At 43.9% G+C, this 26234-nt stretch overlaps 3 protein-coding genes across 9 annotated transcripts in view; 1 reads left to right on the top strand and 2 right to left on the bottom strand.

Annotated features, from left to right (window-relative positions):
- Positions 1 to 242: 242 nt before the first annotated feature.
- Positions 243 to 8457, top strand: ttc38 (tetratricopeptide repeat domain 38). 2 transcript variants are annotated; one of them, XM_040163032.2, is made up of 14 exons: positions 243 to 399; positions 711 to 788; positions 864 to 945; positions 2028 to 2199; positions 3083 to 3256; positions 4180 to 4255; positions 4558 to 4677; positions 4816 to 4875; positions 5095 to 5133; positions 5597 to 5678; positions 6053 to 6218; positions 7119 to 7278; positions 7583 to 7656; positions 7992 to 8457. In XM_040163032.2, the coding sequence occupies exons 1-14, from the start codon at positions 370 to 372 to the stop codon at positions 8077 to 8079; spliced, it is 1401 nt and encodes a 466-aa protein (XP_040018966.2). In that variant the 5' UTR covers positions 243 to 369; the 3' UTR covers positions 8080 to 8457. The 2 variants fall into 2 exon arrangements, with proteins under 2 accessions (XP_040018966.2, XP_077938168.1); XM_078082042.1 differs by having other exon boundaries at positions 290 to 394.
- tspan33b (tetraspanin 33b) lies at positions 7990 to 18826 on the bottom strand. Of its 4 annotated transcripts, none has more exons than XM_040163039.2 (8): positions 18609 to 18820; positions 15911 to 15968; positions 15286 to 15335; positions 14965 to 15039; positions 12793 to 12888; positions 12341 to 12469; positions 9753 to 9914; positions 7990 to 8570 (listed from the first exon to the last, which is right to left on the bottom strand). In XM_040163039.2, the coding sequence occupies exons 1-8, from the start codon at positions 18702 to 18704 to the stop codon at positions 8502 to 8504; spliced, it is 735 nt and encodes a 244-aa protein (XP_040018973.1). In that variant the 5' UTR covers positions 18705 to 18820; the 3' UTR covers positions 7990 to 8501. The 4 variants fall into 4 exon arrangements, with proteins under 4 accessions (XP_040018973.1, XP_040018972.1, XP_077938171.1 ...); XM_040163038.2 differs by having other exon boundaries at positions 15208 to 15335; positions 18609 to 18819; XM_078082045.1 differs by lacking the exon at positions 7990 to 8570 and having other exon boundaries at positions 9894 to 9914; positions 12341 to 12888; positions 18609 to 18826.
- Positions 18827 to 21192: 2366 nt separating this feature from the next.
- The window catches only part of LOC120809324 (tetraspanin-9), a 126918-nt gene continuing 121876 nt past the window's right edge, over positions 21193 to 26234 (bottom strand). For all 3 annotated transcript variants that reach the window (XM_040163036.2, XM_040163037.2, XM_040163035.2), the window contains one exon: positions 21193 to 25385. In XM_040163036.2, coding sequence (XP_040018970.1) covers positions 25314 to 25385 — 72 coding nt within the window. In that variant the 3' untranslated portion in view covers positions 21193 to 25313. The remainder of the gene's footprint in view (positions 25386 to 26234) is intronic.

Genomic DNA, 26234 nt, shown 5'->3' with positions numbered 1-26234 from the left:
CCATCAGAATCCCCTCGGGTCAGGACTGCTGCAGTTTGCACCATTAACGCTGTTAGCATCGTTAGCGCTGTTAGCTGCCCGGTCAGCTGATCTCTGTTTACACCCGTTTCGAGGCAATTGCAAATGCCCCCTTGCACCCGTTTTTTTGCAGTTCTCACTACTACGAACAAAAATGCACAGGTTACAACGTGTATTATTACCGTAACTAAAGTACTGATTGTAATCGATTTGTATTCCATGCACTTATTTTGAAAGCGAGCCACTGGAATTGACTTCCGGTCATGTGTGCGTAAATCTTACGTGACGAAGCTGCAGAGAAGAGTTGACAGAACTTGTTGAACCTTTTGGAAAAGTTAATGCGTCACAAAGATGTTGGCATCGAGTTTCAGAGACTGTAAGGTTGGTGGTTTGCATTATAAACGTCACGCAGTTTAGCGGAGAAAAGAGCGACATTCACTGTAAATCCATGTTCTTAGGAAACTACAACAAACATGGCTTCGTCTTCGGAATAAATGGGGCAAATCTAGTTTACATAAGCTTCACGAGGATTAAATACAATGTAATGTAATGTTGATTGGGCTGGATCGATCTTTCACCGTAAAAAGGTGCAACGCGGCGACATGAAGTCACTGTGTCGGACCCCCTGTGCAGGTGTGAGGGGGGACAGTCCTCACACCTGCAGCCTTGTGCCGTCTCTCCCCCCCTCGCAGGCCTGGAGTGCAGAAGGTCTCCCCCTGTCCACCAGCAGCAATGAGGCTTGCAAACTCTATGACGCCATACTCACTCAGGTAACGCGCACCTGCAGGGAAGATGTCTGCAGACACGTTTACAGTTCGTAACGTGTGTTTTTGTTCGTCTCCTAGTATGTCAAGTGGCAGAATGATGAAAACGTGGGAGGATTTGAAGGAAGCATTTCTGCTATTCAGGCAGCTGACCCCAACTTTGGTAAAGAGATAGCTTATTATTTTTCAACCTTTTTCAACATTATTTGAAACAACATATTAAAAGAGAATACGAAAACTAAGAAGGGATGAAAGTAACCGGCGCTAAATATATCTGCTGCTGAAATAGTCAATAGTAATTCAAAATAACTGTGACCCCAGAGACTTTAAGCAAACATTGCGATAAATAGCATACTTGTTCGGCTAAACAAGCACTTTCTAAAAAGACCCTTTGGACACGTCATAAAACGCGAGTGCACGTATTGCACAGTCACACTTCATAAGCACTGAAAACTGCAATGGCCTTGGAGGTGAACCAGTTCCATTAACCCTGGTGTTTTATATTTTGCACAGTGAAATGACTAAATGAATGCACTGAGCCGTAATGCATTTAGTTAGTGGAGACCTTTTGCGTTTCCATGACAGGTCAAAATGTCTGTCGTACCTCTGATATGATGACACCTTTGACATTTAGCGATGACTTACCGTGCTGTCATTTATTTAGCTACGGCATTAACCCGTTGACCTCGAGAAGTAGGTGTCGATCAGTAGCCGTCTCTCAAACAAAGCAGTTGCGTGACCTTTTTAATCAACGCTCTAGATGCCGCCGTTTATCGCCGTGGGTCTGAGCTCTCATCCGCCCTTTTTAAATGTTTCATCGTGGTTCATGCAAATGAATCAAGCTGCTGTTGTGCAGGTCCAACAGTTATTGAAGCTACGGTGAACCTGCATAGAGAACATTGTTAAGATGCAAAACTAAGCGCATGTCAAACCATAATTGGAATAGTTAACTTTCCAACCACACTAATCTTAAGTGTAGTTGTTGGGCAGTTATTTGTTTAGATAGTTAAACCGGTGTAAATAGAGTAAACAACGGTTTATTCAGATTTATTGTCCATGTCTTTTTGCCCCGTACTGGGTATCGGCCTTTAAAATCATCAACTAGTCAATATTTGGCTGAATGTCAAAACTTTACTTTCGATATAAAGTGATGTTACTTTAAGTGAAGAGTAAAAAATGTACCAGCAGGCGGTTTTCATCACGTGGACGGGAAAGACCTCTCTGCTCTCCGTTTTTCCCCCGCAGTCATGGGTCATGTGATCAGTACGGGGCTGGAGCTGGTGTCGACGGCGAGCTCCGCTCGTCTGAACCAGCGGTTGGCCGGCGCTGTGAGGCGAACCGTGGAGCTGGCCGACAGCCAGGCCCTCTCCCCCAGAGAGCGGCTCCATGTCACGGCCGTGGAGCACTTCTCCCACGGGTGAGATCCGTGAGCCAAGTGTCCTCGGGAAATAACGCCCCCACCCGAGGGACGCAAAAGAATTCCAACATTTCTTCAGTTCTAATATGGGATCCCAACATTCCTTGTTGTCTTCTACGGGCTTTTCATTAAATAAATTGAATCCTACCCTTTACATGTAAAAAAACATTATTTCGAAGTAATCCCTTGAATAATGCATATCAACATAGTGTTTGTTACTTGTCTTTGAGATAAAGTATTGCACTGTGATTGGTATATTAATTAATTAGAACTACATATTCATCACTAATCATCAATTCAACAACAAGGGGGTTATCAGGACAGCAGACACTTCACTCTTTCTCTAGGAACTTAAACTGTAGCAAATTCTACATCCAGTTTCTTTATTATGGAATATATTTGCTGAAATAGATATATTCCTGACATTAAGTTACTTTTTTTACCCCCCGTATATCAAACAAATGGCAGTATAATAATCCTACCAAAAGGTACGTATTCACTGATCTTAATGTAACGTGCATTAAAGAGAACGCTACAGTGCAGTCGGGTCCAAATTAAAAATGTTTTTTTAATGACTACAAGAGCGTTTGCAAGTTTCTCTTTTTTTCTGTTCCCGTGTGATCAGTCGTATGCAAATTGCAGACACAGTACGGCAAGTCATGTTCCGATTCTATCTGGAGTGTCTTATTTCCCCACGGCGCCGTATTATAAACTGTAATTACGTGGATGCCATCTTGAATTCTGTTTCTTAATTGTAGAGGATGCAGAGGATTTTTTTTTTAAGGGCTCCGTCTAATCTCAGTTCAGCACAAAGTATATTGACACCTTTTTTGCCTTTGTCCTCCATTAATGTCTTTTTCACAGTGACTCGTGTTTCTTGCAGACGATTCTCAAAGGCCTGCGACGTATGGGAAGACATTCTGGTGGATCACCCCACCGATATGCTGGCTCTCAAGTTCTCTCATGACGGCTACTTCTACACGGGGGCCAAAGCCCAGCTGAGGGATTCCGTGGCCCGGGTGCTGCCCTACTGGAAACCACACATGCCTTTCTTCAGGTGCAAACACCGCAAACATTACATACATGCTGAATGCATGAACACAAGCATCGATTGTAAAGACAATTTGGCTTCTTGATTATTCTTATTGGGAGCCTTCACAGGAACAAACAAATGGTGTCTTTAAAATGGATGTGTAACCAAATAACAGTTTTACATATCAAGGCTAAGATATGTTGATATACTATTAATTATGACAAACTATACTAAGACAAATTATACTATGAATGTCATACTCAGTTGAGAATGTTGTACGACATGTTACGTTTTATGGCATATAGTGCTACTGTTGTTATATTCATGAAGCTTGTCATTACATACTTTGCCATGAATTTTTAACGACATTTGTTACATTCTTTTATGACATTTGAAAGGAAATACAATAACTTTGTTATTATTATTATGTTTTTTTTTTTTTAATGGTAGTTTCTGGAGTAGTTTATCAAATACATGCACATTCTTTATAAAGAAACAGTACATTAGTGTATTAGGCATTCATGTAAGCTCAAACTACAAATTGTTTTTGATGAGAAAAAGGCATCAGTGAAAGAAATAAAATATGCAGTTTTGACGCGCACCAATAAAGATGAAAGTCACTCAGCACATGGAAACAGAGACAGAGACTTAAAGCAAGTAAACGAACGTTCTCTTCTACCTCTTATCTAGTGACACATAGTCGAAGTCTATACTGTAGCTGTCAGATCGAATAAAATCCAAATTATATTTAAACATTTAAGGGAGACGTTGATGCCTCCCAACAAACCGATATCTTTAAGCCCGACAAATGAATAAGCCGTCAGAGCCGTGCCACGGATAGATTAAAGCCCATGTTCCTACTTAGCAGTAATTTAAAAGCATCGTCAAACGCCGGCACTGATGCAACAAGTGTGTGTGTGTGTGTGTGTGTGTGTTTGCTTCCTTAGCTACCTGAAGGGAATGTATTCCTTTGGTCTCATGGAGACACACTTCTACGACCAGGCTCTGAAAGTAGCCATGGAGGTGAGATTTTCTTTTCCATCCCGGTCCGCTGTAAACACTGTTGTCATTGTTGTAGCTCGGGGGTCCAGGCCCCCCTTTTTTTTTTGTGTCACTTCGATTCGGGGAAAAAAGTAATTTGCTGTCGCACATGAATAATGCGCAATGCATACAAAGTGGTTGTGTCACACGACGCTCCTCAAAACAGGTTGAGGAACATCAAGTCATTTATTTTGCTTTGCGTTTCGCCCCGGCGTAAGAAAACAGCGCTTGTTTATGTATTTGTGTTGCTTCTCCTTCAAAACGATTAAAGCTTTTTGGTGCAGGGCCTCGCCATGACTCCGGAGGACGCTTGGTCCGTTCACTCTGTGGCCCATGTTTATGAGATGAAAGCCGAGGTGGACAAAGGCTTGAAATTCATGGAAAGTAGAGAGAAGGACTGGCAGGTACACATTCTATGCTGCTATTCGTATGCTAAGTGTGTGTGTTTTTTTATTTATTTTTTTAAACATTCTTTTTCAATTAAATCATTTAACATCCTTTTTTCACTAACTAAAAGAGAAGACGTTGTCATTCATTTTCAGGCGTCTGACGTGCTGGCCAGTCATAACTATTGGCATTGGGCTCTATACTTCATCGAGAAGGTAAATATTATAATGAGTTTTCTCATCCAAGCGAATAGTCGGAGGTGAGCGTGTTTGTGGAGCCTGTATTTATGATATGCTTTCCCCCCCCCCGGGTAATATGAAGTTGATTATATTGCGAGATTAATTTGTGTTTGCGCCTGTGCCACACTATCTCTCAGCCCCGCTTGTCTCTCAAGTCTGGAGTTTAACATATTAACCTTTTCCCTGCCTCCACAGGGGCAATACGAAGCCGCTCTGCAGATATACGATTCTCAGGTTGGTTTTGCATCCAAAATGTAACGACAGATTTGTCCGAGTGCGTTCAAGAGCCACGCGCGCACCGACCCACAGGGGATCCAGACCAGACGCAATGTGTGGCGCTCGTTGTGAGTCAAGAAGGAAGCGCGTGTGCAAATGGAAGTCAAATCCACACGATGACAAATTGCTCGTGTCAAATGCCAGAGCTGATTACTTTTTCATTCACGCTATAAATAGGAAAGTCCGGAACAGTTCACAGTGTTACCCAACATTGCCGTGCGTTCCGACGCAACAGAAATTCTAACACAAAGTTTGATATTCATGAATGTTTAACCGCTCCCATCAGTGGAGTACAACAAGACATGAACGAGACCTTTCTTTTAAAAATGCATAACTGTGCTGAATGTCATTGCGTGGATGCAGTTACGCGTTACGTCCTTCTGTGTGCAGGGTGAATAGCAAATGTTTGTCCTGCGTTCAGGTAATCAGACGCTGCAAAGCAACAGGATCTATGTTGGACACCGTGGACGCCAGTTCAATGCTCTGCAGACTGGAAATGGAGGGTAAGCTGCAGAGCGGCGTGGTCATCCACGACCTATCGTTGTTAATGTTAAAGGAATTCCTATTCGCACCTGCTCCGTGAAAAAAATACAATATCTTGTAGGCCGATCATCAGGGTGCTGTTGAGATTCTAGAAATCTGCAGAATGACACCGGTTGGCCTAATGGAGGCGTTGCAACATTACTCTAATGTGTTGCTTATTGGCAGACGGGTAATTTAACACCGTATGCCTCTCGAGCAAAACAGCTACTCGTGTGTGAAAAACGCAGTTATTTTCCCCTATTTGACCATATTTTCTTAGCCTCTTCCAACTGAAATTTTCAAAATTTGTCTTTCTAGCCTCCAGAGCAATATGTGTGTGTTTGTCCCGGTGCAGGTGTGTGCGTGAAGGACCGTTGGCAGGAGGTGCTCCAGGTGACGCGCCCGCACACCGACGACCACGTGACCCTGTTTAACGACGTCCACTTCCTCATGGCGTCGCTGGGAGCCAAAGACGGCGGCACCTCTCGGCGGCTGCTGGAGGGCCTCCAGGAATTGGCCAAGTAAAGCACCATGTCCTCTGCTCGGCCCCCCTCCCTCCCCCTCAGTCTGTCAGCCTTACGTAAGAGCCTCACAGGCCTCATGCAAAGCGGAGACCGAAGCGAGGCTGAGCGTAGGCTGGCGAGATGTAGAGAGCGTGTGCGGTCAGGAAGGGAACTCCGAGTCCTCCCTCTGCAGCAGATGCAGCAGCTGTGGAGAGGCGGGTACGACGCGTCCCGGCGTCCCGACCGCCCTGCGCTCTCTATTTAGTCCGCCGAGCAGCCCGCAGAAAAGCTGCCACTTAAAATTCGTTCTCTACATTTTGCAGAGTTATGTAATATAAAGTCACAATAGTGGGAAAACACGTACCTACGTGAGGGGGGGGGGGCTCTTAAAGTAAGAAACGGGAGACATGAGGACATTTGAGTTTTGCATTTATTTTTGCTTATTTCAAGGAATACACTGGGCAACATAATCCACATTTATGCCATTAAGTCCACATAGTGTGGACTCACAGCTAAGTGAGTCCTACCCGGACATTCAGGTTTTTAGTCAAGTAGAGTCATGCTTTAATGCCCCTGTCTGCCTGTAAAGGGAGTAAAAGAACATGTAGTTGTTATATAGATTTTGTTAAGCTAATGTTTTTTTTAGTGTATGAGATTACGTGTTGGAAAGGAATATTCATTGCTTTCATTTCATTAAAAGTTTCCTCTGTAAATATGCTACAAAGTTACCTCAAGTTTCCATTTTTCTTGTAAGGCAGTTTGTGAAGTCTTTTTGAAGTTTCTCTCAAACTTAAGGATTAAAGTATTACAAAGAAAATCCCTCCCAACTTTACCCAAGAAAATGTTTCCCTCGCCCTCCAGCAGCTTGTAAACCTCCCAGATGTACCAGTAAATATCCTGCCTCTTCCCCCCCCACAGAGAGCCGGGGGACAATCAACAGCATCACTTGGCAGCGTCTCTGGGTGTATCAATGGTCGAGGCCATGACGGAGTACGACCAGGGCAACTACAACCGCACCGTGGAATTACTGTACCCTCTACGCTATCGCCTGGTAGAAATGGGCGGGAGTGATGCGCAGGTACGCTCCCTGAAACGCAATCCAAATCCATTCCCCCGAGATGACGTCGTAGAGGACGTTGTCCGCCGTGGTTCTGAAGCTCTGCATTAGCAGCCGCATCCGTTCAGTCACCGAAGCGGCTGCGTGGTGTGAGAATGTGGCGCCCTGACTCATGAGTAATTCATCTGTGATGCATTTTATGTTCCCCAAGGTGAAAAAGTGTAAATGTAGTATAAAGTACAACGCAAAAGGAATAGAAAGACACTCCACAGTGTTGGAGGAAGGTTTTGTCCGCTAACGGTTTCGCCTGCTGTTTTTTTTTCAGAGGGACGTCTTCAATCAGCTGCTCATTCATGCGGCCATAAAATCGGAGAACAAGCACCATCAGAAAATGGGGAGGTAATGCACGACACGGCTTTCCTGCCAATCCGAAGGCTTCGATTTCCACCTTTTCACGTTTTATAGAAAGAAAAAAAAGAAAATATGTAATTCACCTTTTTGAAGCACTGGATTTCACCACGAAACACAGCCTAGTCGCTGTCCACGTCCACTCAGGTTTTCATCAGTCCCTGTGTTTCCAGAACGCTAGCTTAATGCTCCCATTATGCAACCCACATCTCCTTGTCTGCACACTGTGTTAGACCTTCATTATTGATCGGGTTTGGCCGCTCGGCTTGTCTGTGTAAATCTGTTTAAAACCTCGTACTGTTCCGTGTTGTGCTGAATTCCTGCAGATGTCTCGTACTTGAGCGCGATGCCATGAGGCCGAACTCCCCTCTGACGGGTCGTCTGATGCAGAGAGCTTTGGCTCTTCACGACTAGACAAGCTGCTCCGGGGAGTTCTCGTGCTAATGACGTCGTCGCCCCAATCCCGATGGGCCAGAGCTTCCTTTTACTTTGCATCCAAAACTTTCCACTGCAACCCTTTTTAAACGTAGACATTAGTGCTCTTTTAGTTGCAGACCTTCTGAGCTTTTGTACGTGGAGAAATGATACCACCTGGCATTTAAATATACATTCTTTGGAGTAAAGTCGATCCTAAAGTCAATGTCTAATAATGATACACATTGAATTTAGCTTGTGATGACACTGAATAACACAATGAGGTGCACTACACTTCAGACACGTTCAAATCCAAAATGTATTCGATGTCGCAGTGATACAGTGGCAATAAAAAAAAAAGATGCCCTTGCACAAGCACTGCGAGTTCTTTTCTTCCTGTCTTTCCCGGCGCCGGCCCGCGCTCACAACACGGAGGTAATCTCATCTTGGATCTGAGAGACCAGGATGTGGGACAGCACGATGCCTGCAATCTAGAGGACAGTAGCAGCCACTTTAGATCGCGGAACACACTCTGACTGTACACTTTGCAGAGCGCCTCAAGGTCCTGCGTGCGCATTTTGCACCGGAATCATTTTAAAAAATGAGACTTGAATGGATTGTGTCACATGTACTCACTGTAAAGTCATATTAACTGAATGGACACGTTCATTTATGGCAGTTTGATTTGGTATAGTTAAGTCAAGATGTTTCAGACCAGAAATAGAACTTCATAATCAAATGTCTCGCAGATCGAAGCCAAACTGCAATACTAGTGCAATTGTTTTGACAGGACTCATGGGTAATTCACATGCTTCGCTCTTAGCAGAATCTCCGGGGACCCAATCAGACAGATATGAAAGCAAGAAACATTAGGCAAAAGATTCAGTGGCAAAGCAGCGTTCTGTAGGAGGATGCGACGTGACAGTAGCTGAATCCGTTTGATAAGTAAGCGTACTAATTATTTAGGAGGCAGCAAGTGCTGGTTTGATTTCACGGCCAATCTTAACATTTTGACCTGACTCATCAACAGTTCTTGGTGGTGCATTAGAGGTGCGTGGAGCTTGCTGAGTAGGAGGGCGGAATCACTACACTTCTTTCTCGGGCCCCCGCTGCTTACATTGTCGCATGCAGACTTCTACCTCGCCGGCAGATCAACCTGAGCTTCCTGTCTGGGACAATGCGATAAAAGAATAATGTGCAGTTAAAAATTAATCGTGCATAGTTATTGCTGTCTAGGTATAAACCCCAGTTTAAATCATTTCCATCCCAGTGGCCTCACACTGACCCCACGCCCGGTTGGTTTCCTCTGGAATAAGAATAGCTTTTTTTCTTTCTGTGCAACTACAGCTTAATTCAATGTGAGGCGATCTGCACCTGTGCTGTGTGTGTTAAAGAAAGTTGCTGGGGCCCTGATTGATGAAGTGTTACCCGGGCTACTTTTTTAGCCCTGTCCAAATCCACCGTGGAGGGAGAAGGGCTCAATAAGTTGATTCCTACAAACTCAATTCCAGCGAGTCTCCAGTTGCCTCCCAGTATTGATGTGTGTATTGAGTGTTATTTCGACGACGCCAGAGACATTTTCTCGGGCCAGAATTGTCTGCGGTTACCAGTGGGAGAGGACTGTTGTAGGTGTGCGCGTGGGCTGAATTAAGCAAAGCGGTGAGTGGGGTTACCTGAGGCAAGGCTGTGCCCAAGGCGAGAGCCCCCACCAGCAAGAGGTGAGACTCGATCCACATGGCCGCTTTGTCCATGCAGCCCGCGGCGTAGATGGACTTGTTCGCCTCCAGGTGGCTCATGGTTTGAACCCCGAAGCCGCACATTGTGTTGATCACAGTCTGTGCACCCGATAGACAACGGTGCAGGCGGAGAGAGAGAGAGAAAACGGGAGAGTTTGTATTGAACCTCTGCGGTACTCAGAAGACACTCTCATAAGCTGCTTTTCACATCTCTCCTGTTAAATTGCAGAGGTCAAAGGTCAGCGGATGTCTGTTGATTGTAGAGACTGTAGAGGTACTGATACATTCGTGTCCATTTGATGCAACCAGACAGACTAATCAGTCCCTGAAGCAGCCGCGCAGTTACAGGCTATGAACAGCAGATTGCTCTTCTAGTGTTTAGTGGATCGAATCTTCAGTCATGTAGAAAAAGGTTGCTTTGATATGTTTTTCTGTGTAGCATTACGCGTAATCAATAATGTTATGATTGATTCACATGGACTCTTTTGATTACTGCATTCACCTCAAGTACAAGGAATTGTTGTGGCTTGTAAACTGTGCTGCTGGAAGTCGGCCAGGGGCTAGACAAGCATTTAAAATGTATCGTTGTGTGAGAACCGTGTGTGTATTATATATATATATATATATATATATATTATATATATATGCTCCAGCATGCATCCAGCATCCAGCATGCATATATATAGGCTCCAACAGGCTCCAGCATGCATGCTTATCTGTACACATTTAATGAGTCATGCCTGTGCTGCGTGTTGGTTCCGTGCAGACAGTTTATGAGAAAAGGGCTTTCATTATGACTTTTAAAATATATATATTACACTATATTATGACTTTCCCAGGTTCAACATGCTATACTATTACTTTTAATTTACTCTTTTTTGACATTCTATACTATGATTTTTAATTTCTTTTTTCACATAGTATGCTTTGACTTTTTAGGAAATGCTTTTGTCAAAAGGTTGTAGAATGAGTTAAAAACAAATTCAACATACTATATACTAGTATTAGTTTATAGTACTACCATAGTACTTTTTCATTTTAACACATTATACTATACATTTTGTATGACTTGTGTCGCTATGACTTTATTCAAGATGCTGAACTACTACATAATATATGGTGTCTTTTTTATGTCTTGACATTCTATACTGTGACTTTAATGACATTTGTCAGCATGACCTTTCGATGACTTTCTTTGACTTTTTAAAATATGCCAAACTATGACTATTGCTAACTAACTAACTAAAGGAATGTAGAATTTCCATACTCGTGTCAAGGGCAGTTCCCAAGTCACGTCCTCTGTAATATTCAGGTTGGGATTTCTTCTGGTTAAATATGGCTTTTTCGCATCCCAACTATTAACCTGATGTTTCCTCACGTCTTCTGCATGGATTCCCACTGCGCTGAAATGTTCTTCAATGGAATGTTTTTCCCTAATTAAATTAGCCTGAGAGGCATGGCCCCACGAACCGGACAAAATAGCAACCTCACTTATTTACATCTTTATCCTTCAAGCAAATCAAGCTAGATGAGTCCAAGGAGCTTCTGAATACATCTGAGACGTGTGCAGTTATTGAGGTCTGTGACCGGGAAAACGTTTTTTCAGAGCACTACCAAAGTGTAAAATATCACACTGCAATGCAAAGCTGAAAACAAGCTGCTCTTGTGCCATTTGCACATAATCAGGGAACACATTAGATAACAGTGACGAGCTGGATTTGATGCAGCCTTACTTTGCAAATGAGCCTCATTACCCAAATATCTTATAAATACAGGAGCTGCATCGATTCATGTGTTTCTTTGTTGACCGATGGATCAAACGGGTTGTGCTACATCTTTGGTCGTATAAATGACCACAAGAGTTCGTACTTGTCCCTTACGCTGTGTCCCAGCAGCCTCCAGTGAATAAAGCGACAGCCCCTTCCGTCCGACCAAATCTGAACCTCCGCTCACTATAAAGAAGCAGTGAAAGGTCCATAGCCGCAGACTTTAGCCTGGCTTTAATAACATTATCCGGTGAAAAGCCAGGTGAGACGCAGACGTTCTCCTATTATCAATCGTAGGCAAGACTGACGGAAACGGACGCCCTGTCCTCCTCGCCGTTTTTCTCCTCAGCGGACCCACTTCCCAATCGTCTCGCAATTCCCTGTGGTTTGGAACACGGTAACTTCACGTCCTCCCCCTTTGGCCTAAGGCGTACAGCTGTGGGTGTTGTTGGCTGCAACATGCGACCCAGCGACTGTCCTTGCTACCTCAACGTCTGCGCAGGACCAGGTGGGCCCCAGGGGCCCCGATCACGGCCCGTCTCCACAGAGTTCCCTACCTGGTTCTGTAGGGAAGTTCTGTCTCTTTATTCAGCGGATGCTGCTGAGACACCGCACGAGGCATTAGTGAGAACACACCTTCACACTGCTCTGTAAACTGGCAGGTCAACATAATGTGCCTTTTTATGGCCGTGTTTTAATGACACTTTCAGTTAGTAATCAGTTTGTCCACACACGGTATGTCAAACAAAGACCCCTCACCTCTCCAGGAACAGGAGCGCAGCAGGAGTAAGGCACGGCACAGCGCTCGGAGCTCGGGTTCTCATGCGTACAATTAAAGTACAGGTTCCAAGACCAGTCTGTGTAGTTGTTCCACCCGCAGCATTGGAACTGGGAGAAAAGAAGAGAGACAAAGAGGGAGGGAGAGCCGAGCAGAGTGTATATTTAGAAACGTGGTCTTGCTGTGAACTACATCCTGTGAACAACATCCTGCCAGTCTGGGCTTCTCCCGTGAGGAAACCCGGCCTGTGTGCAGATGGGAGAGGAATATCACATGAGGAGACCCGTGGAGTACAGGAAGCGTCGGTAACGTGTGGAAATCCCCCAGCAAGGCCAAAACAACAAACGTAAGCGGCTTCGTGGTCCTTTTTCGGTGGTTCCGTATAGGTTAAGTGCTCAGGAATATGCAATAAACGTGGAATTGACCACAGCACCTCTTTCTGGATGTGATCCATCAGGTTCTGCAGATCCAGGTCGTCCCTGTAGTGAACGACGGCTTTCTTCACAAACTTTCCCAGAGCATCCCGGGTCTAAGGGAAGGCACATGGGAGACAATGGGATTTTTAGGCCGTGAACGCTATGATGTGTTAAGTCTTTCCGTGAAGGTTGTGTGTTCACGCATCCGCTGATGTAAACAATAAACATGAATTATACCAATATATGTATGAGGCAGACACATCACATCCTCTTTTGTGCGTTGTGTGAGCCTCCTGTGGGAAATGTCTCGGGAAATACGGCAGCAGAGCAGAAGGTGCTGCAGCGTGACGGCCGGAAGGAAATATAATGATAATAGGAAAATTATCCACGGCTTTCAGACCAATGTACAAGATGCAAACAAAATACAGAGCACACGCAGGTTTTGTCTACCGAAGATAACTGGTTGGATTTCACAATTTGTCATAAAATTTCACCTCCTTTTTGTTTGAATACATAATGCCCGTATAAAAATATAAATTAAATGCATTGATTGGTTTGAATAATATATAATGAGGATTTAAAACTAAATGAATTATAATTGTGTGTTCCCTTATTATATTATTTTCATTTTATTTAGTCGTTCCCTTCTCATGAATAAGCAGTGTTAAAAAAAAACACACTACAACGAGGGCCGTGGTTGTACAGACTCGAGTTCAGATGTAATAGCCAATAGGAGCGTTTGCTAATGTGCCACTGAACTTTAAAATTCCATTAAGTCTGCAATGATCTTCTGAAAGCAGTTTGCCGGAAGGCTCTGAACGCTTCTTGTTACATAACGAACGGGTTACGCCGATAAATACTGTGAGCTGTATCGAAATAGACCGAAAATCTCTGACTACTTTAACTAAATTGTGGGAGTATTTTTACAGCAACCCCCCCAACGTGGTGCAAAGTGCTCGTGGGCCGCGGTTCCCACCGTCACACCTCCCCGTGTCATTAGTGGCACAGTCTCCTTTAAGGGATCTGTTGAAATGGAACATTTGGTTTCACTTTGAAGTGCCGGAGCATTTGAATCATTTAGCGAGGAGAGGATGCTGGGAGGCTTGTTAAACTGCTCTGTTTAGCAGCACGCAGTCCAGAGGCTGACAGGGAACGCAGGGGAGAGGCGAGGTATCATCAGGCGGCCCGGCGCGCACTGGTGCCAGGGTACGTTGCCAGCGGTTGGGTCTGTTTTTATTCTCAGTGGAGCGCTAAGAAGATGTTACTGTAAAGGAGATAAGTTGATTTAAGAGGGAGGAGGCCCTTTGCTTTTTTGTAGCGTGGGTATATTTTTTTTATACAACGGAATTTTTTTTGTCAAATTATGTAGATTATATATGTATAATTGATCCTCTTGATGTTCTAAAACTCACATGAAACCATCTGAGAATCCGATATTTCCATATATGGCCCAATTTGCACTAAATACAAATCTGTAAATTGTGCTTTTTATCTGTAAAATAAAGCGCCCGGTAGTTAAAAAGGAGATCCTCTGAGAGGCTTTTGAAATGTCCCAATCTCAGAGCTGGACCCTTTGAGGATTTTGCGGCAAAATACATTTTGCAAATGAGACACAACTAAATGTCAGTATTTAGGACACAGCTTTAGTATTTTCTAGTACACACACACACACACACACACACACACACACACACACACACACACACACACACACACACACACACACACACACACACACACACACACACACACACACACACACACACACACACACACACACGAATATGTACAGGACCAGTAAAAAGTCTCATTCCATGAGAAGCATTGATACCAGAGTCGTTATCGATTCTCCTCTTTGGTGAGATTCTTTGTCAATTCCCTTATTTAGAAAAAGTAGGCCTACACCAGGAGCCTCGTCTCGAGTACACTGCTCTATATTTGCAGTATATTTAGCAGTCAGGTCAGTTTACGTCACTGCACCTTGAGATAATTAAGATGCATGGCATCTTAAAATCTACAAAACAAACCAGAGCCTTGTAGACGATACAAAACACTGATTTCCTCTGAAGTAACTTTCTCACGCAAAAACTCAATGTGTTGTTACGTTTGATACGTTGTCATTTCCAAATGCACAGATGTTTTTTATTGGTTGGTGTATGAGTCCAGTGTGAGAGCTGTCAGACGAGTACCTGCTCAGAGTAGAAGAAGCCCAGAACTGCGATGGCCAGCTGAGTGAGGAAGACCAATGTGAGGCTGAGGGAGAACTAGAAGGAAGCAACGAAACACATCAATAATAAAACACAGTTTACCTCAGACGAGAATCAAAACTGTCAGATTTGTTGTTTGCACAAAGATGGCTTTGGAATAAACGTAATTTGAGCTTCCATATTGGAAGCAAAGCACAGCGGCAGTATTAGTAATGTTTCTATTACTGTCTTGAGGAGGCGAATGTTCTGTCGGAGCGCTCCGATGCAACCGCAGAAAGTGATGAAGAACATGACCACCCCCACCACAATTAGGATGACAGCCGGGTCGATCAGGAACGTGTTCCGCACTGCGTCTGGCAGAAAGACATGAAAAGCCCCGTTTAACAGTCTATACTCCGCTGTTGCTACCTGTACCTTTTTTCCTCTGCTCTCGTTTCTGCTTTTCAAACCTCTGTTCATTCTAACTAACTAGTTCCCTTCGCCGCTCCTATTCTCCGATTTTATTTTCCAATCCTCCTTTCCCACACCAGCTGCCTTCATTCTTTTAAAATATTAATGCTCTGTTGTGGATTATGCAGAGATAATCAGTTGGGTGAAAAATCCTTTTTCGCTGTCTGATTCGGATTGCAAATTTAATGTGAAAATAATGACACAAGGTGGAATGAGGATAAAGCTCATACTTGGCAACCCGCTAAACATATCAAGCGATTGCTTTTTTTTGATCTGGGTCAACAGGTGTCCCGCTGTAAGAGGTCACGGTATCACAGCAGCGCAGCTCAGGAGATATAAAATGAATGGAGAGGGTTATTGGCAATAAATGGACCTAAAGTGAATATATAACAAACAAAATACACATTCTTGAGCATTATAAATGTGGAAAAGTGCACAATGTGCACATGAATATGTAAAAAGTGTGCGATGTTTGTACCTGTAGCTTTCTGGATTTTAGCATAAACTCCGACGGCAACAATCAACAAGGAGAAAACCTGGAAAAAAGCATATTGAGCAGATTACTAATTCTCTCATTGTGCTTCACATTTAGCAAACATCGAGTCTTTTCAAATGTGCTGCCGAATGCAAGTGGAGATCTAAAGGTCGTGCCCTCGTTGGACATTTTTCAAATGTATCAGCTGATTGTATGGAAGTGGAATAAATCTCCTCTGCTAAATAAAAAAGAAAAGCAATTAACATTATTCACTAAAACTCATGCTATTCCCTTAGAGGTTACCACATCCATCTATTCCCTAATTATCTATTGAAAAACATCTAGACAATGTACGTTTCATTGTTGAAGGTCTATTCTTTAGTTGCACTTCCACCAGGGACCAGGTGTGGTCCGATCAGCATCGATTCTTTCCTCGGGTGCTGAGTGTGCACAGCGTCAGTTTACGTCTCCACCATAAACAGACAGATGGAAGTCAGCGGGGGGGAAACGACAACAAAACATATGGAACCTGACTTTAATCATCTGAATGTGGAGAAGTCTTTCTGTCACCTTCTGAATTTAAAGCTTCAGTTTTCACATGAAAATGTCTCTGCGTGTCTGTTATTTATCCTCGGTTTGCCGAGCGGGGGACCGAACTATTGTGAGCGGAGAACAGATGCTGTACACACAGTCAGGAGAAAAAAGGTGAGAAAGCGAGAGACGGAGAGAGTGTGAAGAGTCCAGCCCGTCTGACCTGCTCGACGTCGAGAAGACAGAAGAAAACATCCCACGGTTTGAAATGTTGAACACCAGTGAGACGTTGGGAGCCCATAAGGCGCACGCAATGGATGAAGGGAAGAATTCGACTGATTAATCAGGTTTCACTACAACACTGCATTGTCAATTTCTTTTCTTTCCTTGATTTGTTTTTCTCACTTTTGAATAAATCTCTAGAAATTCCAACCTCCAGGTTGACAGGGTCAGCTGAGGACCAAACGCGCTTGTGTCGTTGTGAGTGTTTGCGCACAGCTTGTTAAAACATGGATTTGTTTTGGGTTCCATGAGGAAAAACCTGCATTAGATCTCTGAATTTCATGAGGATCAATGAGGCGTGTATTTATTTGGATTTTCTCGCTATGGAAGAGGAGCAGCTTTTCACATGCGGCCCCATTTCTTCTTCTGTGCTCTGGGAAAGTAAGTTGTTACCGTGAAAAAGGTTTGTTTTTATCTCCTTCACATTTTTTTTTCCAAAAGAATAATTTAAGTTGACAAGACAATAGCTGAGAAAACACAAAAACAAAAACAAAAAAATCGATGATGCACCTTTTCTTTGGAGCTGCTGATTTTTGAAGGGGCAGTTTGTTTGCTTGCTTTTAGAGTCCATCCTCCTTTGTGTAGGCGTGTTTGCACCTGCAGCTCCATTTGTCAGTTTGCAACGGTGTGTGTTTATTTGAATACGGGTGATGGGCGTGCATTTGCAGCACACACACACAGTGAATGTATTCCAGCTCTGTTTTCAGGCTTTTCAAAAGGGATGAATCGGGCTTCTCTCCCGGCGGATTGTGTGCGGAGGTGAAAGCCGGCTGAACTGAGTCGCGAGGACGCGGGGACAAAAGACCTGATGGATTACTGCTGCAGTGTTCACTTCTGAGCCCGGGCCTGATAAACAAAGTCACGGCGGGCCGGGCTGTGTGGCTGCTGATTGCTTCCAAACTCTGCAGGAGTGCGCGCCCCCCCCCGCTGGGTTTCTGCAGGATTGGGTGAAGAGGCATACAAGAGGAGGTGTAGGCAGCTACACGTGTGATCTGTGCACTTCAAGTAGTAATGAAGAAGTGTCAGAGAGTCTAAAGCGTGTGTCTGCTTGTGTGAATAAAACGAATGTTAGAGGAAAAGGGCCTGATCAGGTGTCTCCTGTCCTCAGTAAAACTAACTACTAGTGGAGCTCATGGTACTTACTCATATTACCGAAGCCCCTTCACAGGAACCAAGGTGTTCATTTGAGTTTTTTCAAATTTTGTCAACACACACAGTACAGTTAAAAACATCAATAATTAGGTTGGTTTAGTTCAATTGCAATTTTATGCTTCAACCAGTTATTAACTAACTAGTGATTAATGCCTAAAGCTAATGGAAAACCATTTTAAATCTGAAGGTTTTCATTTTTCTCAGAATTTAAACATGACTTGGCTGAGTTTCAAATGTTTTGGGTTATGTTTACATTTAATATTTATATATTCCAATTATGTGCATTCACAATGCAACAATAAATTCAACAGTGGCTTTCAAGCACCGGCATTCTGTTCAAATATGGAAACATCCAACTACAGACTACCATTGGGCTTACACAACTGCCCGATTTCTTTATGGTTTAGTATAAGTCAATGCTAAACTAATGAGAATAATACAAGAGTCAACATTTATGATTTATGAGTAATTGCAGTGTCTTTGTTAAAACAGGCAGCAGGAGGGCAGCCGGGTGCTCCTGCTGTTTGCAGCTACGCTTACCATCCGATTTATCTTTGGTCATTTCTTATTTACAAGCTCGTTTTAATTTGCCCCCCCTTTTGCTAGCAGATCTAACATTTTTGGAAAGCTGAAGCTCCCTGATAGCTGTTGCTCACAGATATTCAGGGGGCCCTGGGCCACTGTAACAGCTGTGTTTTTGTCACTACTAATCCATCAACAGCGCAACTCTACTCACCCAAAACACAAAGCTGAAGAAGAACAGAAAATATCTGATCCAGGGGTTGACGAAGGAGAAATCCTTAGCTCGGTTCAGACCCCGTTTCCTGTCCATCGTTTGCAGGTGTTTCTACATTAAAGGTTAACTTCAAATATGTCCTCAGATCGGGTCTCACCCGGCAGACACTCTGCAACCACGTGCATCTGTGAAGAGGGGGTTGCGAGGGTGTCAGGCAAAAGTGTGGGGGGGGGGCACGGGTATGTGGCGCTGCCCTGCCATGCTGGTGGGGCCCAGAACAGTCTGTGCAGGCAGGATGATCAGATTACAGAGGAAAGATCTCTGGCCGAGTGCAGCTGAATGGCGTCAGACCTTCCTTCATGCAGGTCACTCGATCTGTGCTGCTTTCCCTGCTTGTGTAAAAAGGCCTACATGCATATCGCCCACTTGTTCCAATGTTGTCGCTCAGTGCCTCACCGGCTTGCGTTCTTGTTACGAAATTACAGATGCTCTCCTACGAAGGCTGCAGTGGAATCCTGGCTGACAAAAAGGACAACGTCGTCTCATGTAGGTAAACGACATCTGGCACACGTTGTGTCGGTTTACGCTGCACAGCGAGTCTGTTGGATTTCAGCGCAGACATCACTCAAATTAACAATCAAGGTGCGATGGCGTCAGGCCACCGTTGGGTAACGAGCTTTAGATGTAAAAACAAATTGATAATCGACGGGCTAACGTGGATTATCTGTCAGACTGGTGGCAGATTATGAGGACAGAACAGGTTTTTGTGAATGTATGAAGAAGACGCCACTGGCTCTCCTGTAACTACAGCTGAAAACTCAGACATGTCCCCCGAACTGTCCCTGGAGACAGAATACTGTGTGTGTATTTTTAATCATTACATCCAATGTCTTCTGTGCAATGACAGAAGGACATGAGGTCCCCTCAGGTAGCAGAGTACATTAAGGACATTGATCTCTTTCTCAGAAAAGACAGAATCATAATAATGATAAATAAATAATAAAGTTTCCCCTTACTTATGCACTTTGCTTTGGCCACCGCTGCACTGAACACGGTTGGTTTATCCCGGCATGAAGACGAGATCTTGAGCAGAAAGCAAAGAGTAAAGAAACCTTGTGTATTGGTTTTACAAGTTAACAGCACAGAAGACGCCAATTATGAAACTGCGTTTTTACTAAAACAAACTATGTGGTTTTCTTTTCAAATCTTGGACAGAACCAGAATAACTGCTTCCAATTTTTGTGTTAACTTCATATTTAAAGCGTTAGTGGCATCAGTGTTTAAATTGACCTCTCAGCAAGAAAGGGAAAAAAGTATTTCTCAATGTTGGAGGATTACCTTTAAGTTACGTTTCAAGCACAACCTTTTTATATGCCTGCGTTGGTACATGTAAGAAACTACCAGCTGCTTTTTTTGCTTAGTTTAGTAAAAACGGAGACAGTGGGAAGCAAAGATCTGAAAAAGGATAGGTTGTGGTTTTACTGGGGCAAACTGCACCCAGCTAAGAAATAGTCCAGCACACGAACACCGCTGTAAAACCACAACGTTAAAAGAAATTCAATAAAATATAGCCTGTTAATAATTGAGCGGTTGTTCGGTGGGTTTTGTTGTCTTTGGACACGGCCAGTTAAACTCACCCACCGACGTTCATGTTGCGCTACCCTTTCATTTCCAAATTAATCTTTTAAGTACAAATTGTACTTTAGTTAGCTGAAAATATCTCACTGATGTTTTATAGAAGGACCAACAGCATGAGACAACAGCTGTATTGTTCTCGCTGGAGTTCTGTCAAAGTTAAAAAGATTATCTGTTTAATCTGGGAAACAAGTGACTGAAAGGAGGAGAAATCAGGTCCACTTCAGGTTAACAGGCTAAATAAAACTGTGTGGGGACGAACCAAACAGTCTCATCAAAATAAAAAGCTTCCCAATTTGGGTTAATGTAACGAGTTCTGCTAAGGATGAGAAAAAAGGTGAAATGCTGTAATAACAATTAGGGGAAAAAGTATAAATGGTTGATTCGGTTTATTTTACTTCAGATCATGTTACTCATACAAAATAATCCGTACAAAAGGCTGAAATAGGTCTTTTTTTTGTTGCATAGAAGGAAAAGGGATGTAAAACAGAAAGCCAGGATGGAATAAACTCCACTATCTCACACGGGCCTAAAAACAATTAGTTTAAAAAAGGGAAAGCGCTCCGCGCAGAAATACTCCAAGCTGTAGAAACTGGAGACAAATTGGCGAGGGCTCTCCCACTTTCATCATCTCCCTTTTGTTCTTTACAAAGAAGAAGGAAACTGCTCCACTCGCAGACCACCATTAGCCCGTCTCGGTGTCGTTAGGACAACAGTCCCTCCGGTTTTGTCATCCCTTTAAAGAAAAAGGAGGCCGCTTTAATGCCCGATGACAGTGTGTGTCATTAAACGCACCGCGGGATCTGCTGTGCTCTTCAAGCCAACTCCCGTCTTCCAACCTCCCCACGGTTTAAATGCTGCCTGAATATTTGACGGTGACATAAAAAGGGAATACATCGGGAGCGCAGTCATTAAACATGAAAGACAATGAGCGCACGGCGTCGTGGGATTTTGTGACACTCTTTCCTTTATTTAAAAAATAGTTGATTTAGAGAATAAAAGAGCAGGTAGTGCACCACCTGGTATAGATATTCATAGTGGCTCCACATGAAAACTCCACAGGACGAGGCTTGTATCAGGTATCAGTGCCCCACAGAAAGAACACAACATCAAAACACACCTGGTTCCAGAGCACACATTTCCACTGCTCACCGCCAGCTGTGGCACAGGAGAGGGATTAAGAAGAGATTACAGAAACTATAAATCCAAGGTGGCAAAAAAAAAAAAAAAAAAAAATAGCTTCTAGGTCTCAAAATTCTTCACAGCAAAGAAAACCCAATTACTGCGTGTGCATTCTTCCTTTACCAGCGTCGTGGTTCATTGGATGAGAGGGAATTCTTTATACTCCCTCAAATGCAAGAAAGATCATACAGAAAAGTGTGTGTCTTATAAAAAGGTACAATAAAATGTGAAAACCATACTTACACTAAGAATAAACACAAATTTACGCCCAAATTTGACACTTGCTCCTGCACTCCACATAAGCAGAACAACTATCGGACATGAGAGGATGAGTAACGTGTGTCTGTTATTGGGCACAAAAGATCATGGGTTGTTAGGCAATTAAACTGTCAATGTGACTACGAGAGGTACATTATAACAATGAGATAGATCAGCTGTAAAATGAGCATATTTACATCGGGGGGGGGGGGCGCGACGTACTGTGTCGTCTAATACATTGTGCTCTAGAAATTCATAATGGCTCCTACAATGGCAGTTTTAAGAAGACATACTGCAGATTTTGCAAGCACGTCCTAATTTCATTTAACGCAGAGGAGCAGAAAGACAAGCGTGCAGATTGCTTTTGTGGGCTTCAGCCGATTCCCTTTCTATCAATTATGACTTAACCGCTTTATCTGCCCGGAGCCGTGCTGAGACAGGACGGCGTTTTTGCAACTTATTGAGGACCGTCGCAAAGACTAATCCTTTGAGAAACAAATGCTTGATGGTTTCATGTTCTCACAATGAGCCGCTGTCATGAATGGAAAACAAAACTGCCTACAACAAGAAAAACAACAACAGTATATTGTAGAAAAACAAACATAGAAACAGTAACAACCAATGTACAAAAGACCCCTCATTAATGTGCTTTCGTTCTGCAAACCCGAAGGAACATTTTGGTTTTGACAAACCCGTGAAATCGGAGTGACAGTGGCGGAGCTGAAGGGGGGAGCTCACGTGGAAGAGAAGATGTCTGAATGTCAGAGCAGTCAGCAGCAAAGAGTTTGCTGAGGCGTGACGTCATTAAATCGACTCCATTCTCCTATTTTCTGTCATCTTGTATTCTCCCCCACCCCCCCCGAACTTGCCTGCGCTTAAGAGCATTCCAGTTAACCAACTCCAAACGGTCGTATACGAGCGCGGCTGCCTTTCCGCAGTCGGTGCCGCCGCAACACTGCAAATGTTGCGGCGGGCGTCTGGAGAGCGAGGCGGTAAATAAGAGATGCGCGGAGGGGCTGGTGGAGGCAGCCGAGCGGAGGAGATGTGACCGCTCGTCCTGGCGCTTCACATCAGCAGCTGTCATGTCGCCCCCCCACCCCCCCGTGGACACAACAAGGAGAGTCGGCGCATACGGGGACACTCGATGAATCACGGCATGAACCGGGGATGCACAGTGTCCGAGCTCCAAAGCAACACACCTTTCTGCCAAGAGTTACATTGGCTGCGAATTAGAAGACACACTTACTCGTTTTCTTTCCAACAGCAGGGTCATCTGTCCTCTACAGGTCATTCTAATTTGGTAGCTTTGGAGATCATCCTCATCAAAAAAAAAAAATGCGGCTTCTTAAAAGAAGTTGGATGGGGGAAGAAACAGGCATTGCAGCCCGTATCTCGGACTTCTTTTGAGCAATTTAAAAAGGTCTTTTTCGGTTGTTGGGAGGTACAAATGAGCCATGGAAAAGTCTTCCTGTGCCCAGAGTGAGAGAAACTGTGAGACACCAACGCAGTGCTTTAAAAAAAAAAAATGATTCCCACAATTGCAGTATCCGTGAGTGAGGAATTCATGTTCCACACAATGCCCTCCAATTTCCCCACAGTAGATGGATCTAATCAGCCGCGGTAATGGAAAACACCTGTTTGCCTGCGCGGCGCTTTTGTATCAGCGTATGACGAGCGGGGGGAAGGCGGCTGCTCGCGGGCGCGTTTTTGCGCGGGGAAAAGACATCGTGACATCGGAGGGCCATTTGGAGGCTAACGTGAACACCGTTTTCAGGGTCACTATCAAAATGCTAAAGCAACACGGAAGGAGGCCTTCCTCACAGGAGACGTTTTGACTTTTCAAAAGCAGGAAAAAGAACAATGCCACCCAATGTCTCTGTTCTTGTCAAGTGGTCCAGTGAGGAAGCACAAGCAGTTCCAGGAACCTGAAATAAAAGCAGCCAGATGAAATCCAACCGTGGTTAATTAGGCCGCAGAAGCACAGTCCAAATGTCTTCTTTGAAAAGGGCGTTTATTCCGTCTCATTGTCAAATTATAGAAACGGGAGCATACAAATGATCGAATAGAATTTTAGGCCAACGATTAGCGAAAATTATTTGAGAGGAAATAAAGGTGACCAGGAAATTAATGAGTTAAACTAACTGTTGTAAATATTCAACATGATTTTACTGAATTTACTTCCTGTTTTAAGCGTTTTACTGTTTCTGGCCTCATTGTTGAAATTACGGCTCCAACTGGACTAATTCTTTTAAGAATAAGCTGGACTTTTACACCACCGCTACTAACACCGTCACAGATATTTTGAAGCTTAGAGGAGAATCATTGGAGGGCTTTTTTCTTTAAGTCGCCATACCAGATAGATAAAGTATTCTCAGCGTACACTCTTTTAGCGAATCAGCACTAAATAGACAAACAATCCTGTCCTGTAAGGTTTGCTGCCGTACCTATCGGTCTCAGCTTTGATCCTCCTCCTCCGCCGCGGCTGCAAGAAAGGGAAGCTTACCCGAAATCTTTGAAGTCGCAAACCAGACTAACTGTGTGATGAGTTGGAATGTCAGCTATTGTGGGTACAAACGAAGCATAAAGCCCATATTTCCTTCTGTGGAAAGGGACAGAGAGAATTTGTGCCACCTGCGCTGAAAAGAATGTAGCCGAGACACAACATGGCCGCTCTGCTTTTTACCCCTCGTGCCCTCGTTTTGCACCATGTTGTTGTTTCCTCTGCAGCTTGGACGACATGGTAAAACCCATCAACACACAAACACTGGAACTGAATCACCCATCTCTCTTCACTTGACCGTCCCGGTGGAGTGTGTGTGTGCGCGCGTGTTCACCAGTAGACTTTTGCATGACCATTTAGTGTTCGGAGAAGAATATTTTTGTTTAAAAAATGTTCACTGATTATTTCTCACACCTACATGACGTTCCTCTATGAAGCTCGATTTACCAAAATATATAATCGGCATAAAAATAATAATTATGTATTACACTAAATATCATCCCCACGTGTCTGTGTCCCTCAACAGCTGCATAACGCCAAATCCATCATTGCACCGATCAGTTCAACACTTACACTTTGCAGTACTGACGACATACAAAAAAGGAAAAATGAAGACGTTCGACATTTCAACAACAAAGATAAACCAGTAAAGTAGAAAACTTCCATTCAATGTTGAAACTTTTCTCATTTACAAGTGACAAGGGGCCTTGACTTTAATACACATGACGAAAAAAGAAGCTCCACAAATGTTGGAGGGTAATTATCAGCTGTCTATGTTCTCTTTGCCCTCGGAGAAGGTGTGCGGCCATTAGTAAAGTCTTCATTGTCTCAAAGTCTGTCCTTCCTTCCAGCAAAATTGTTAGTCCAAGCAAGAAAAAATAAGGGAGTGAAAACCCGAACGGGATTCACTTCCTTGCCAAAAGTAGCTGTCCCTTCTCTTCCAGTTGTGTTACTCTTTGGCAAAATGAATGTTGTGAGAGGAGATAGCAGAATGGAGCGGAGACAGCTGGAATCTGTACAGAAGGTTTGGGATAAGTGGGTGGTGGTGGGGGTGGGGGCGCATAGAAGGTTGTAAAGTCTTATCCCATCGGGCAGCGGGGCTCCTCTCCATTGGAAGCCTCCCTCCGAGTCTAAGCATCGTACTTCTTCCCTGTTCTGTGGATGTGGTGGAACAGCGTCATGGAGAACGCCATGCCCAGCAGCTGTGGAGAAGAGCGGAGAAGGACATGGTCAACGTGTGTGTGCGTGTGTGTGTGCACATACATTTTGGGTGTGCATGCGTGTGGTCTTTTTGATGTTGACGCCTGAGGCTGCAATACGTTTGGATGCAGTTTAAATCCCGCGGTGACGCACGAGCACATTTTTTCGTCCGTTTCTCAGACGGTCTGAAAAAGAGCGAGTTCTGGAATCTTTGTGATGGGGAAAAAAAAAATGTAAAAGCGTGCAACAGCATTAAGTCAATAAAGCAAATTGAGATGCCACTGAATCAAAGTGTCCGGCTATCTCTTTGAAGTTTCCATTACCCCTGATACTTCCACATCAAACGCAGTCAAAGGGCTGATCCTAAAACCATTATCTGGCAAAGATGGGATGGCAGGAAAACGGCAAAGTATTGTATGGTGCATAGTCTTTAGTGAAAAGGCATTGTGACTTCCTGAAAACCGCCTCCATGGGGGATTCCTACGGGATGTGATTAACCTGGGAAAGCCTCCGATTGTCTTTGGTTAGTTTAAGTCGAAAGCCTTATCCGTCGGGCTGCTTCAGAGAAAAAAAAAAAGCCCTGCCAATCAAAACGCCGAGTGCCGTTTGAGGTAAACATCCAGCAAAGGATGCGTTCAAACCGCTGAAAAAAACAAACCCGGTGATTTACATGTGCCTCATCTGCACAACTCCGTCACTCAGTGTGTTTATTCAGTCTGCGCGAGTCAGTCGCTCCAACGGGCTCTTCAAAGATCCATCATCCTCCCCTGCTTAAGAAAATATAAATGCGGCAGGAATTTCTGAAACCGTTGTGGATGGAGTTATACATGAAGGCTTTGGCCGAGGGCTGA

The sequence above is a fragment of the Gasterosteus aculeatus genome, chromosome X (genome assembly GCF_964276395.1).
Source record: "Gasterosteus aculeatus chromosome X, fGasAcu3.hap1.1, whole genome shotgun sequence".
Taxonomy (NCBI): Eukaryota; Metazoa; Chordata; class Actinopteri; order Perciformes; family Gasterosteidae; genus Gasterosteus; species Gasterosteus aculeatus.
The sequence above is the reverse complement of the archived record's forward strand: the minus strand, read 5'-3'. Positions and strand labels throughout refer to the sequence as shown.

Coding starts and splice junctions, on each gene's coding strand:
- ttc38 (XM_040163032.2), top strand. CDS start 370: ATGTTGGCATCGAGTTTCAGAGACTGTAAG. Junction 6,219..7,118: donor GGCCTCCAGGAATTGGCCAA/GTAAAGCACCAT, acceptor CCCCCCCCACAG/AGAGCCGGGGGACAATCAAC. Junction 7,279..7,582: donor TGGGCGGGAGTGATGCGCAG/GTACGCTCCCTG, acceptor TTTTTTTTTCAG/AGGGACGTCTTCAATCAGCT.
- tspan33b (XM_078082044.1), bottom strand. CDS start 18,704: ATGGACAGGAAACGGGGTCTGAACCGAGCTAAGGATTTCTCCTTCGTC. Junction 15,969..18,608: donor TCTTCAGCTTTGTGTTTTGG/GTGAGTAGAGTT, acceptor GCTTTTTTCCAG/GTTTTCTCCTTGTTGATTGT. Junction 12,889..14,964: donor GCTTCTTCTACTCTGAGCAG/GTACTCGTCTGA, acceptor GCCTTCCCTTAG/ACCCGGGATGCTCTGGGAAA.